The 15311-nt window shown below is 43.5% G+C and overlaps 1 protein-coding gene across 18 annotated transcripts in view; it reads right to left on the bottom strand.

Moving 5' to 3' along the window:
• The window catches only part of Dst (dystonin), a 400220-nt gene that overhangs the window by 65795 nt on the left and 319114 nt on the right, over positions 1-15311 (bottom strand). For all 18 annotated transcript variants that reach the window (XM_040729445.1, XM_040729449.1, XM_040729447.1 and 15 more), the window contains one exon: positions 12559-14030. In XM_040729445.1, the coding sequence (XP_040585379.1) occupies positions 12559-14030 (1472 nt within the window). The remainder of the gene's footprint in view (positions 1-12558; positions 14031-15311) is intronic.

Genomic DNA, 15311 nt, shown 5'->3' with positions numbered 1-15311 from the left:
CAGTCAAAGAATTTGAATGAATGGTTAAACTATGTTCAAACAACTCGAAGGGGAGATGAGTGTACCCCAAAAGTACAAAAGCAAAGATCCGAATGAAAATGAAAGGGTTTATTTCCAAAATGTGGAAATGGAATCTAACAGAGACATAGAGTTGCTGCAGAAAATTCAAATTGAAATGATGCTAGGAAAAAAAAAACCTAAAAACCAATAAATAAAAATAAAAATCTTAGTGGAAAGTCTTGCCCACGGAATAGAACACGTGGAAGACAGAGTAGGAGCTCCTGAGGACAAGGTGAAGGAATTAATCATTCAATGAAAGTCAGTGATTGAACACGAGAAAGCCTGGGGACACCATGAAAAGACCAAATCTTCTAATGATAGTATAGACTGAGAAGAAGACCCCTATGCCGGAGGCACAGAAAAGATGGTCGAGACAGGCATGACTGAAATGATGGACCTCTGCACACAGGGCCCCTCTCCCTGGACCTGGACCCACACATTGGCTGTGGTTTCTCTTTGTTCTCTACTGCTGTAACAGTTCCTAGTCCTGTCTCTCCTACTGTCCACCCTATCTGACATATGGTCCCCCATTTGCTTGTGACTTATAAAGGATGTACTACACTAGACTAAAATACAAATTCACAGAAATGGAAATTACTGTTTTTGTGTGCAACAACAGTACTATATCCTGGGCCTGTTATGGTACCTAGATAGTAATATGTACTCAACAGCTATTTGCTGAATTGGTATGAACACAGAAAAGATGATACAGCTATCGTGGGTGGATGCTATCAACCCTTTTCCAGGTAACAATGAAGGTAACACACCATTCTCCCTCCCCTCCCACAGGTAATACAAATACTTATAATGTTGGGCTTGGAGAATGTTATGAGAAAAAACAATCAATTATTTTTAACTTAGTGATGAAAATTTTACACAGATATTAAGGGAGAATAAGGTTTGGGATTTTGAGTCACTATACTCAAGGATATCATAAAAATAATTGATGGCTGGATAAACAGAACATATGGAAACATAATAAAAACAGATTATGTTAAAAGTGCAGGTCAGGAAAAAACTATAGGTAAAGTGTGAAAAGTAACTGTGAAGGACCGAGGGGCTGAGGAGACAACGCCCCAGATGCTGGCCCAGTGCTGAGCATGCAGGGTACCTCTATGTTAACTCTAAGAACAAATAGATTGGGAAGAGCAAACAAACGAGCCATTGTTTCCTCTGAAGGGCCCTGGTAACAAAAAGTTCAAGCTGCTTTTTCCACTGGCAGGCAATGCATATATAGACATTTCCATGCTGGCTAAGGATTTCTATGTCAGTTACCAACTATAAGAAATTAGCTGTGCCATCACTGCAGAGAAAACTGAGCCATTCTCTTGCATTTCAAAAAGGTGTAACTTCCTAAGTATGTCAACAGAGAGCTGCAACAGGGCAGTGATGAAAGACTTTGGCACTGTGATTCTGTTTCTTTTCTGTGGAACATTCTAAGTTACCGCTTCCAGGAGTTAAGTAAGGGGACGTCCAACAATTTACAGAAAACAGGCTGCACTCTTACATGTTATACAATGTTTCAGGGAAAAACTTTTAGCTCCTCCCTCAGTTTTCAGGACAAAAACTTTACTAATACAATGTTCTAGTAAACTGTCAGCAACCCTGATCTTGGTTATATTGAGGGTTTGTATCAGAGCAGGTTTGCATGGGGGGGATGGGGGACGGGGACGGACGGACCAATTTTACACATCAGCTATAAAATCTTTCATAGGGAAAAGGTATTTTGCTAGCGCTTTAAATTAAGCGGAGCATTTGCTGCAGGCTCAAGGAAAGGTGTGGACCACAGGGAACAAATCAAGCAGTACCTCTGATACTGTTTGGATCCCTTATCTCTGAGTGGTAACGGATACCTAGAAAGGCCTATCCTCCCCGCCCCCCTCCCAACCCCCCCCCATAGCACACAAACACAGAGAGTCTTAAAATAAAATGAAGTTAGCTCTGAGGCAAAGTTTACCAGAAGAGCTTAGGGGAAGCACCAAAATAGCCAGCTTGAATCTGAGTGGGAAGAAAAAAATTACAGGCTCGACAGACAACCTTCACTTATCACAAGGCTGCACCCTTTACTTTCTTAGCTCATCTGCAGCTCTGGAGAGTTAGGGTCTACGTGCCTGCAGAAACACCATAGCTTCTCTCCTCTCCCACACAGGGCTCCTGTAAGCGGGGTGGGTGGAATGCTTTGCAGACCACAACAATGTAATAATGTGTTTGTACCTTTATGACTAAGCCTGTTGATGCTTAATAGACTCAAAACAACTGCCCTTAAATGGCACTGTTTTAAACCACAATTTGTGCAAAAACCTAGCATTAACCTAAATTAACAGTGGGGGGAATTCTGAATGAACTGCAGCAGCCACTGTCTGCATCACCACAGGCCCCCCGAACATCTGGGAATGATCATTCCCCAACAATCCCTAATTAATTTGTTACACCAAAGGATTTATCAATTGCTGGCATCTGGCAGGGTGCTAATCAAAGCCCTCAAATGAATGGCTGCATTTCATCATTATTAAAATCACTCTTGACCACTCTAAAACAGAACCACAGTCAGCTGCCACCGCAGTTTTCCAATTCCATTAATTACCTGGACCAACTGGAAGCCATTGCAGACTGTGTCCAATGTTCCTGCCTGGACCCCCTTTTTTCTGGGCCCTGTTTTCTTTTTTACTGGTGTGAATTGGAGGGGGCATTTCTTCCGGGTCACCTCCAACTCCTGGGCAGAAAAGGGGGCCCCTATGTCACCCTTAGATGCCGTGTTGCATTCTGCTGAATCATATTGTGTCAACAGTATCACATTTTCTAGCAAACCGGGGCTACCAAAGTCTACATGCTGCTCTCCTAGGTCTGTGGGAGAAAGCCCCAAACCCCCAAGAGGTTCCTTCCCACATTCCCTACTACGTGTTGTGATTTGGGGCTCCCCTTGTCTGAAAGCCGTCTCCTTTTCTTCAGACTTGGAAGCCCACTTGTTTTCTCCATCTCTTGGCACAACTAGTGCGCCACCCTTTGTATCCTCCCTCAGCTGACTCTGCACACAGCCATTTTCACCGGGGCGTGCCCTCCGACCATTCACGCATTTGTTCCCCTTGAGGGAAGAGACATCCTGCAGAATCACCTGGAAGCTGTCATCGGGATGGGCACTTCTGCACGAGAGCAGTGGGATTTTCTGTTCGCTAACGGAATTAGCAGGAAAAAGTGGCCTATATTGCTCTGATAGGTGCATGTCTTCAGTGGAAGACAGGCTTCTGATCTGTGGCTGGTCTCCACTTGAAATGCCCTGCTTCTCTTCTTTCTCTGCTGGGGGACTGCATAAGCCAGAGTCATCCTCTTCTGAAGTCTGAGAATTAGTGCCCCATCTGCACTTGCCGGCCTTGGTAACAACATCTGACACATCAGGAGGTTCAACAAAAGAACTTTCACTTTTGTTTGCATAGTCCATAAAATTGGCTGGAACAAACATCCGCCATGACCTCCTGTGCTCTTTCTTTTCTGCTTGGGACTTGGGTTTGGACAGAACTGTATTTCGAATGATGTCACTGTTTAGCTTGAGGGCATCAAAGATCATCTTTTCATCTAGTTTGCTAGCTTCCCGACCTCTCAGCTCAAAAATACTAGAAGAGGAAAGGGCACCATTGGAGCACAGGGAACTACCGTCCAGTGTCCTGTGACTGTAGGGCAAAGTCCGCTCTGTGAAATGCCTAGAAGGCAGGCTACCTTTGGAACCTGAGTCTATCTGTTCATTTAATCTAACTGTGTCATAGATCGACCGCTGTGGGACGTAGCAGTCTTCAATGTTCAGGTCCTCTTCTTCTTCACCCTTCCCTACACATGGAGGGTTCTGGCGTAAACAGTCTGGTCTGCTGAGTGGCTTCCCCATTTTGTAGAGAGTCAAAACAAGCACTGTAGCTTCTGACACCAAAAGGAAGAAATACAGGAAAACATCTTCCAAGAAGGTCTGCTTGTGAACAGAGCTATGACGTACCCAGCATAGAGGCATAAATAACAAGGCGTAGTGTCTGAGGTGTTTACGGTCATCACCAGTGCATCTGTGTAAGTGAAGCTACACCCTTTTTCACCTGGTTCTAAGAAGTAAAGTGCACCAAGACGGAGAGAGTTTAGCTCCCGCCACGTCCAGCAACTCTATCAAAGTTCCCTTTCACTCCCAAGCCGATGAAGACAAGCACACAGCTCACGGTGACTTAAACACTCCGAACATTCCACTCTGAGTCCATTTCTCGTTTTAGTCTAATTTTGCGTGAGGTTTCCAGATTAAAATTTCCAAACAAGCAAGCATTTTAACAGGTTGAACATTAAGCTTCAGCAGAACTCCGGTTGACTGTAATCCACTTAAAGATGGCTTGCAAAACTCCATGTCCTTTACAGATAAACTTCTGAGACACAAACACAAGAGCCATTTATTGTTCAGGTCAGAAGGCACAGAACAGATCCTCAGAGGAAAATAAGTTAAGCTTGATGTTGTAAAAAAGTTCAAATTTTCTTTTAAATGGGAGGGGGAGCCGTGTATAAATAAACTCGACCCAAAAGGCAGTTTTTCTTCCCACATTAAGCTTCTTTGAGGTTATCCAGAATTACCCAAAAGAAAAAAAAGGCCAGAGTAGTAAAATCCAGCAACTATTAAACCTTCAAAATGCATGTCCAAGGTTCTCTTTAAAAAAATTTCCCCAAGATTCTTATCTGATATTCCCGAAGAAGGCTTCTTCCACCTGAGGCGGCCACAGCCCGAGCTCCGGGCTTCCTCGGAGGCATGGGCAGTTCGCATCCAGCTGAAGCCCCAGCGGCTCACCGCTGGCAGGGCAGGCTGAGGCCGCTCCCGCCAGGGCTCGGGCTGCGACGGGGCAGCGGGGCCTCGCAACAGCACACCCAGCCCCGGCCGGCGGCATCGATCTGATCCAGTCCAGGGCGCGAGTCCCAGACGCCCGCCAGCCCGGCCGCCCGCTCCGCACTACGCCCTCCCGTGACTTAACTTCGCAGTCATCCTGCCCACTCGGCTTCTTCCCCAGCCCAGAGCGGTTTCAGGGGGGAGGAATCTCCAGGCCCAGAGGCTGTAATGCAACAGCTTGGTGACATCAGCACGGAGCAGGCCGGGCTCTGCAGCTGGGAGAGGGCAGCCGGGTTCAGATATCCCGAAACCCCTCCCGGATTCAAATCCCAGAGGGATCTGCAAGGGCAGAGGCAGAACCTGACACCAGCGGCTCGGGGACAGTCATTCCCACCGCTGGCTCACTGAACTGCTAAATGAAAGTGGGGGGTGGGGGAGGGGGGAGGGCTTGGGAGCAGAGTGGGCGGGGGTGGCCAGGTCCCTGTCCTCAGCTGAAGCCAAGCAGGGCCAACAGTACCACTTTGAAGTCCAGCGTTTTATCATTCCTCTTTAGAGGCCAAGTTCAAAACTCACTGTTCTCCACAGTAAGGGACCCCTGCGGTCACCGCACCCCACCACTGCTGACAGGAATATTTGTAGTCACTAATATCCACACAGACCTCTTGAGATTAACGCAAGGGCCCAGGCAAACAGTAAGCTGGCTATTTAATAAAGTCACATCTACAGATTTTTATCTGTTCAACAAATGCTCTTATAAAAATGCTGTTCAGCAAGCCAAACCTTAGCCTTTCTGGAAGAAACAACAAGAATTATTTAATAAAACTCTATCCATTCTTGTATGAAATAACCCACACTGCCAGAAAAATACCTAGCTATAAAGAATTTTTTTAAATCTCATAATCAATCATTCATGAACAAAATGGTGCTGACCCCCAAATGAAGAAAGCAGTTGTGGTAATTTCTCTGGTAATTTCACAAAGATGTTGTAGGGAAACTTCTGTACCTTAGGTATCCCCAAATTATTTTTATAAACCTGTAAGTTGAGTTAAAAATATCTTCACAACTAGAACTCACACTGGATTACTCGATGCAGCTCATACGTGGTCATCATTAAGTTGAAAGGTGTATTTTTATGCAGACATTATATACAAAAATTAGGTAGAAGATACCCATCAGCACCCCAACACTGATGGCCATTTTCATGGTCCAGAACTGAAACGTTTCAACCAGCACATGGTTCTTCGATGTCAAGCACAGAGAACAGAGAAATGCACCCACAGCTACCATGCTGGAGCACTGCACTGACTCCACGGCTGGGAGCCAGTAGAAACACCGAGGGTCTTGTTCCCAAACTACCACCACCTTAGAAGCATAGAATGCTACCTACCCAAAGAAGTAGTGATACTGCCTATCAACCCTGGGGCGGTGCCTTTCTCCAAACACTGTAAGGTCCTTACTTAACTCAGACCACCTTAGACAGAGTCATTAACACAATACTATCTCAGCCTTTGGGAAGGCTGAGAGAAACATAAACTTACATTTGAGATAGGCAGTGCATTGTAAAAGCTTCATGGATAATTCATCACTAAATTCAAGCATTCAAAGCAAGCACGGGGGAGGAGGGATGACGTCACATCATCACTGTCGTTCCCCATCTTACAGAGTAATGGGAAATAAAGACAATAAAATGGGCACAGCACAGTTTGGAAGCAGGAAGCACCTTGGGAAAATGTGCATTAGCTGATTATGTGTAAGTGTGAATTCTTATCATCTTAGTGATTTCGGCTTATTGTGTTCTGGTTCAAGTTAATGACTGTATTATCTGTAGTATACTGGGATGTCTAGCAATAACTCACATGTATGTGGTACTAGAGATCACATGGAAAGCTGTATCTAATTAACGTAAAGGTCAAAGGCTGGCTTGACAGTCCCCACTGCTGATGAAGTCAGGATATGTTATGCTGTGTTACATACCTGATCATGAACTGTCAGACCACTCACATCTTCATGAGAGAAAAATAACACTGGCTTTCCTAAACAGTCAGCACGGAGCTCACACATAAAACCACAGTGCTGTTCTCAAGATGCAACAAACCCACTCTGCGTCTAGAGAAGATCTAGCTAAAGCTCCCTAATGACTACTCAGACATGTCGAACATCAATGCTAACTGAACTGTAAGTGAAACAGCACCCTGGCTGTCACTTCATACTTCTCAAGTGAAATCCTTTTAAAGGAGAGTTCTTGCAAGTAATCTTATTACCAAGTGCCGCAAATCACTTTATGGAAGTCATTAAAGGCTAATTTTATAAACTTAAAACATGGAAATGTTAGACCTGAGAGGTTCGAGACATTATGTTCATTACACCATTAAGTGGCAAGTATGCAAACAAACACTATATTATCTATGAAAACTGACAAAATTCTCACTTGGCCCAACAGCTCCTGAAATCTGGATGGGAAACCAAATGAGAAATAGGGATTTTGTGCGGCAGCTATGGGACAGGCATGGAGAGCAATGAATTTTATTGTTTCTTTCTAAAGTAGACAAACCATTAGCTGAAGAAAACCGAATGCCCTGTAGCTTCTAGACGACAACCCACCGCACAAATGGCAGTGGTGCCTGCGCACAGTCCTCCAAGCACGCAGCAGCCGTTTATTTGGGTGGAAGCAATTCCCGGTTAATAGGAAGCACAAGAGGAGCATGTTCCAGAGCACTAAGTGTTTACTGTCTGACTGGACACAAACTGCACTCAGCCTCTAACAGACACTCGCCGTTCTTCCCACTTTAACCACAGCACCGGCGGCACGGCACGCATCTGCCCCGCTGTGAGGGTTCTGCATAGAAGGCGGTGATCTACATACAAAGCTTATTAACTGAAACAAATACAGGAAAATGTCTGACAGCTCATGTTTTTAAAGGCCACCAAGAGAGCAAAGCCAGCACACACATTAACGGCCCCATTCACCTTCCTTCAAGAGCAAGAGCCAAGCAAAACCTGAAAAAACTTTCCGTATCAAAACGGGGATAAAAGAAACAATGTAATCTTGCCATTAAGACGATTACAGGATTACAGAGGTGTGTGTGTGAGAGACAGACAGAGAGAGAGAGAGACAGAGACAGAGAGATACAGCTTGCATGTAGAGGTCAGAGGTCACCTTGTGGGAGTACTCAGGACATCAGGCCTTGGTGGCAAAGGCCTTTACCAGGACAGCCATCTTGCCAGTCCTCAAGCTCCTTTTGACAGTCCTTCCAGATTTGTAGAGTATGCTTCTTATGTCATGGAGGAAGAGGGCAGCCATGTGTTAGGCCCACTTAAGGTGGATCAGAACAGGGAGTACCAACACTTCATTAGCTTAGGTGTGGGGTGTGATCCTTACACAGTGACTAGGGGCTTATGTCTTGCCCACCTCATGTAGTAGTCTTTTATCCTAAACTAAAGGCTACTTTGATGTGGCTAAAGAATGTGACCTTCCTATAAGCCCATTCTTCAAGGTAATTTCCATTGCGAAAATATTTTCACCTTTGTAAATATGGAAGGAAGGCACACAGCCTGCTGGCTGGAAACCGGTCTACTAAGACACGTCCCACATCAAAAATCTCTCCCAAACCAGTTACCTAACTCCCCTTGCACTCAACACAAATGGATTATGTTATTTTAATTTTACCTTTAAAAATATGGTGACATTGGGGCTGGAGAGATGGCTCAGAGATTAAGAGCACTGACTGCTCTTCCAGAGGTCCTGAGTTCAATTCCCAGCAACCACATGGTGGCTCACAACCATCCGTAATGAGACCTGTGCCCTCTTCTGACCTTCAGGCATACAAGCAGACAGAACACTGTGTATATAATAAATAAAATCTTTAAAAAAATATGGTGACATCACAGTAGTTGTTTGGGGATCATTTAACCAGTATTTTAAGAATTCGGTGTGCAAGCAAGCTTCCTGGTGTCTCTAGCACCATGGTATTTTGCATTTTATTTATTCAATATTCAAATACTCCCTGGGCTAGATAATGCCTACACCTGGACCAGTTGTTATTGCATAATTGCGTGTTCTGGTCTGTGTCTCTGATTTCAACTTGACTTAAAAATTCTGTTCTATGAAATGCTATTTCCATTTTGAAAATAGACTTGCCAGTTAATATCCACTTGTACCAGAGACACTTGTGTGGAAAAAGTGAATTACAAAGGAGACAACAAGAGTAGCCAGAACCAACAGGAAGCCAGGTCTAAGTGTTTTTTGTGTGTCTGTGTGCTTTGTATCATTTTGCTGGGGCATAGAGGGAAGTAAGGGCCCATGTTTAGCTAAGATGGGACACTATATATTACTATTGTTTAGTTTCTTTGATCTTCAGTGAAATCAGCAGTTCAATGTTTATCATAATAAAAGGATCTGATTGACTGCTAATAACATCAAAGGGATCACTGTATACTGTAACCAGTTCCATAGCTGTTTGATAAACAAAAATGTGAATGCTGGGCACTTGGGGGCAGAGGCAGGTGGTTCTCTGTGAGTTGGAGGACAGACTGGTCTGTGTAGTGAATTCCTGTCCAGCCAGGTTGATCTAGTGAGACCCTGTCTCAAATAAACAAGTAAATTACAAAAAAAAAAGTGAGCATCTGTATTACTTAACGTATCTCTCACTTGTAAATAATACTGAGTTAGGGCTCTGCAATAGAATTGAGGAGCACGGAAAAAGCCTTTTTTCCTCTTTCTGGTGGACACAGAGACACTGACTCTGGTGTTCAGTCCACAGAGTTAAGACACTGTGCAATAGGACTGAATTCCAAAAAGAGGAAAAGCACAGAGGGAAAAGGATACGTTGAATTCCAAATAGTGGAAAAAGGACCTCACTCTTCAGATTTGAGTCCAGTGACCAGGAAGACATAAGGGCCAAGAATCAAATATATAGTTTAAAAATTAGCATTAACTAAAGAGGCATCAGCCTTTTGTCAAATTGTTTGGCCTCTTCTTTTGACTAATAGCAAATCAGAATGTTTGATTTAGAATAACAAGTTTTTAGTCATTGCAGTTGAATTGACATTTTTAACTATAAATAAATTTTGTCTTTTTAAGGAAATAGAGTCAAAATGAAAATCAATTTCTTCAGTTCTGTTTGGGAGAAGGGGGCAGGGAGATGTGTACTTATGTCTACACAGTCACATGGGAGAATGTTCATCTCCCCACTGGCAAGCCATGTGGTGACTAATGACCACTAAGTTTCAGTCCTGCTCTCAACAGTTCACAGTGTACTGAGAAAAACCATCACAGGATTTTATCCATGACATTAGGGTGAAGGAAAGCTACTTGGTAGATTAATGTCAAACTGGATTATATCTGAAAGCTCATAATGCAAACAGGCATAGCCCTCCAGTGCTTTTCTGTTTCATTCTTAGAAATTATAATGGCTGGCATCTCACGCAATTTCAAATTATCTCATTTAAATGTTTTAAAAGTTTCAAAAAAATACATTGAAAAATCATTTCACAAAAGACTAAGACCCAACGGAAACTAAATTAAGATCTGCATTGTAAGCATGATCCTTTAATAGAGAAAGAGACTGACACTGAGGTGTCTGGTTCCGCCTCCCCAGCAGCAGGCTCCCTGGGATGCTCATTACCCCAGCCCTCACAGCATGTAAGCCACCCCAGCTTCTGCAGGTTCACACACACCGTGCTCCTGGCAGCCAGCTTTACAAAACACTGGCCTTGAGTGGGTGTTCCTGATGTTTTGCACCAAAATAAATGGCAACAGTGGCTTGTTACTTAGGTCCGTAACTTAGGCTATAACAAGGCTGATATGAAAACCTCCCAAAGGAAACATCAGGTATGAAACACCAAAGAATACACTTGACATAAGACACTGTGTGATTTACATCAAAATACCCAGGCTGTGTGATATCATCACCTGTGTGATCCCGTGCAGATCACTACCATCCATTGGCTTGTATAATAATTAGGGTTAAGTGGCATCTGCTTTGCAATGGCTGATACTACAAAGTATTTGACACAGACTGAACCCAAGGTACATGCCTCCTACTTGCTGTCATTATTACTTTGGGTGGGGGGTACACACAAACAAATGACATCTTTGTGTCTCTTCAGTCCCTAGAATCACAGATTTTCTAAACCCTGAATGGACTGTGCTCCCAAAGGCATGGGCTACTCCTTTACACTGTGTGAATATATGTCACTGTGGTTGGCTTAATAAAGAAGCTGACTGGCCAATAGGTGAACTGAGTAAGGCTAGGTGGGAGAGTCAAACAAGGAGAATGCTGGGAGGAAAAAGGGCAGAGTCACCAGCAGACGCAGAGAGAAGCAAGATGGACATGCTGTACTGAGAAAAGGGACTATGTACCAAAGTGTTACATGTGGGTTAATTTATATGTAAGAGTTAGCTAGTAACAAGTCTGAGCTATTGGCTGAGCATTTGTAATTAATATAAGCCTTCGTGTGTTTATCGGGAGGCTGCTGGCAAGATAAAAACTTCCCCCAACAATAAACAGCAAGCAGTGGTTGTAGATGGTCCAAGTTAGCTTTCAGAGTTCACTCTTGTAAGCCCCATTACTTAAAGACCAGTAAAGAAAACAGTAGATCAAATGTAACAACAACAAACAAGTTTGGAAGCCCACTTAATTCCTATCCTCTCCAGGGGAGAACTGAACCTGAATATTGAACACGAGGTTTCTCACATGCTCTACATTGAGAGCCCAGCCTATGGTTTTACATATCTCAGTTCTGTTTGGTCTTCCCTTATCTTGTATGAGTTAACGGTGCAAAATCCCTCTATTAGTCTTTGACAGAAAGTGAAACACATCTATCTCATAAACAGAACAGGACCCACAACAACTTCAGAAGGTTTGTGGCACACACAGCAAATGCTTGATAGTCTGTTGAGGATGTCTGACATCTCTCTTTCCAGGGATGAACCTATCTTTGTACCGTGCAATGAAAAGCTTCTGCTTTCACTGTCATAACTGGGCCCAAGTCCAAAGACACTGAAACAGCCTGTGTTTTAATGTAGTGTTCCACTGAGTATCAATAAGGCTACCAAGTGCCAGAATTGACTCTGTCCAATCAAAACCAACTTACTTCTAATCGCATCGGCCACGAGCTGAAGATCTGTATAAAACTAGGGCTGCAACATGAAATATCACACTGCCTTTAAAAAACATATAAACTTCTACAAGAAAAAAAGTTCAGAGAAGAAATTCAATTAAGAGGGATGAGAAGACTCATTTGAAAAGAGAAAGAATGGGAAACGACTATTAAGTATAAACTATAATTTATCACTAAAGAAAATGCTGGGAGACAAACATCTGAAGCTTAGTTCAAAACATAGCTCTGGTCACTACAGACGTCAGCAATAAATGGCAGTAGAAATGACTCCACTGAGGTTAGGTCAAAGCTTGCCTGGAACTTCCGCAAGCTCTCTCTGACCTAGTGATATCATCTAGGCCTTTGGATTTCCCTGCAATATCTGAATCTTACAACCATATGTAATGTGTATTCAGGCATCTGTGCTATATGCCAGTCATTCTAGGAGGTTAACAAAATCCTCCCAACAACAACAATGGCCAGGGAAATTGCCTTTCCATACTACTTAGAAACTTCTTTTAATAATAAAAACACTCAGGAAAAAATATAGAATTCCCTACCTTAAATACATCAAGCTGCTGGTTAATGGCCTCTGTTTCTGTCCCCACTGGGCCTTGTGACTCCTCGTGTTCTTCAGCCTTCTGGAGGAGAGTGGAGAACTCTTCCAGTTTGCGGTAGAACTCTTCAAGCCTCTCAGTGGCACCTGCCACCTGCTCTTCTCTGGCTTTTGCTCGGTCTAGCAACTTGTTGCACTGTTTGTTCAAGGCTTCTAAGTCTCTTTTGATTCCAACAAGGTCAGGAGAGGTTTCTTCAGTGGCTAGCATCATCTTGCAGGTTTTATTTGCATTGTCATTGCTTGCTATGAGGGCTTCCAGTTTCTTCAGAAAGTTCTGTATAGATGCCTTTTGCTTTTGCAGGGTTTCTACATCCCTCCCCACGGGAGCCATGCTATCCAGCTCATCATCAAACTCCGTAAACTGAGAAAACATCTCCCGGATGGTGTTCTGGAAGTGTCCGATACCCTGCAGCTTGGTTTCTAGGAAAGAATACTTTTCATCAATTTGTTGGCTTAGTGTTTTATGCTCTTCAGCTAATGTTTCTGCTTGCAACAAAACATCAGAGGTTCCCTTTGGGTCTGCCGCTTCTATCACGAGGTCCTGGGTGAGCCTTTTTGCCAAGTCCACCTGATGCTTCAGGTTCTGGAGTGACTTCTGTTGAGCCTGTAGCATGGTCAGGTGCTTGCTACTGTATGCCTGGGGTCCTAGGGAGTGAAAGACATCCAGCTGCTCTTTTGCTCCCAGGAGCTGCCTTCTGGCTTCTTTGGAGACTTCCTGCAAGTCTTTAAACTTCTGGGCCATGTTTTCCAGGGAGACTTTCTTCCTTCGAAGTTCTTCAGTGACCCTGGCCACCTTCTGGATCAACGCCTCATTTTCCTCTGCAACTACCTCTTTATCCACCTCACAGACACTGAGTAGGCTGTTGGCTGCGTTGCTCAGCAATTCCACCATACCAAAGTGGTGGTCCATTTCCTTCTGCAGGGACTTTAACTCAGCAATGGAATTCTCCCTCTCAGTGGGATCCAAGCAGAACCTGACATGGTCCAGGCTCCGCTGACATCTGTCTATCCAAGGCTGCAGAATTTCCATCTGCTCTCTGTACCTGAGGGCTTTCTCCAGTGAATCTTTCAGTTTGTCTTCCCTTTCGCTCACCTGTTTTCGAAACCGGTCCCAGTTGGTTTTCATCGTGTTAAGCTGTAACTGTAAAGCTGCCTTCTCCGCCCCCTGCGTTTTTAATAACAGGTTTTCACCTTCTGCAATGGTTTTTTCGTAAATGTTAGACTGCTCGGTGAAAGTTTTGCTGAAGTCTTTCTGAGCGTTAAGTAATGACTCCAAGACATCAAATCTGGCTGATATCGGGGGAGCGTTTCTTTGTTCTTCCTTCTTTGTGTCAAGCCAAGCCTGGAAATCCTTAGACATTTGCTGAAACTGGTGAGAGCTTGCACAGGCTGACTGAAGGTGCTGGACATGATTCTCTGAAACAGAAACCACAAATGTATTATTTTACACGACGATCTTAACATTATCTCTAAATGACCAACAAAAATCTCAAAGTGATGGGATGAGATTATTCTCAAGCAGACTTTTGGTACTCAAAGCGAACTTGAGCTACTGATACAGGGGGGGAAAGGGGGAGAAAATACAATAAATAGGAGGCACTTGGGGCCAGAAGGCAGTAATAAAAGCCAGGGAAATAGGTAAACATGAAGGCACAAAGTGTAGACATGACATACTAGGCCTGCTCTTAGAATGTCTTCTCCCTGCTAGCATGACAAATCGACAATGGTACAGTTCTGGATTGTCTTAATCACTCACTTTGTTTTAAAATTTTATTTAAAACACTCTTTTCTCCATAAATATATTTGGATTATATGTCCCCCTTCCCTAACTCCTTCCAGATCCTCCCCACCTCTCTACCCACACAACTTCAAGTTCTTCTTACGCTCTCTAAAATAATAGTAGTAGTAATAATAATCATCAAAATAAACAAACTAGGAAAAAAGGAATTCAGTAAGACAAAAAAGTATCAAAACACACACACACACCATGGAATCTGGTATTTATAGATCAACTACATCCTGTCCTGAAATGTGTTTGATTTACCAAGTAAACACTCCATGTTAGAAAACGTGTCAATTGCAGATCACTTCTTTATTAGGGGAGGACTGTGTGGCTACTTCCCCTCCTAAGCGCTGGGATTTTGTCTGGTTTGAACCTGTGCGAGTCTTGTATGTGCTGTCGATAACCCATTTCCTATCAAATGCAACTTTTCCTGCATTTCTCTGACTTTTCTATATTCTTGGGGTTTAAATTATTTGCCAGGTACTTCCCCTTCTGAGATCAAGCCAGGACACCACCACATGAAGATCCTATATACTCTTCTATACACTATACTATATACTATATGATGCTGTCTCTGTGTGAAAGATGCCTGAAAATGTTTGCTATAATCAATACGAAAACTGAACCAATTAAAAAACAAATCAGATAGACTAGAGGCAAGGCCTAAAAGCTAGTGGGCTTCCGGAATTGAGCAGAGCCGCGAAGCACACCCTTCTTTGGCAAGACCCTTCATCCACTCCATCTCACCTAGGAAGTGACAACCAGTTTGTCACAGAATTACTGTCACAGGCGAGTGAGGAAAGCAGAGAAACCCTCACGTTTCCCTAGAAAAGCTCTCTGTGGCAGAATCACACAAAGTAATAAGAGATGAGAAGCAGACACAAAGCCTTTCAGAAAACTGTTCACGGGCTTTT

Source organism: Mesocricetus auratus, unplaced genomic scaffold (genome assembly GCF_017639785.1).
Source record: "Mesocricetus auratus isolate SY011 unplaced genomic scaffold, BCM_Maur_2.0 Super-Scaffold_100021, whole genome shotgun sequence".
Taxonomy (NCBI): domain Eukaryota; kingdom Metazoa; phylum Chordata; class Mammalia; order Rodentia; family Cricetidae; genus Mesocricetus; species Mesocricetus auratus.
This window is presented reverse-complemented; position numbering and strand designations above follow the sequence as displayed.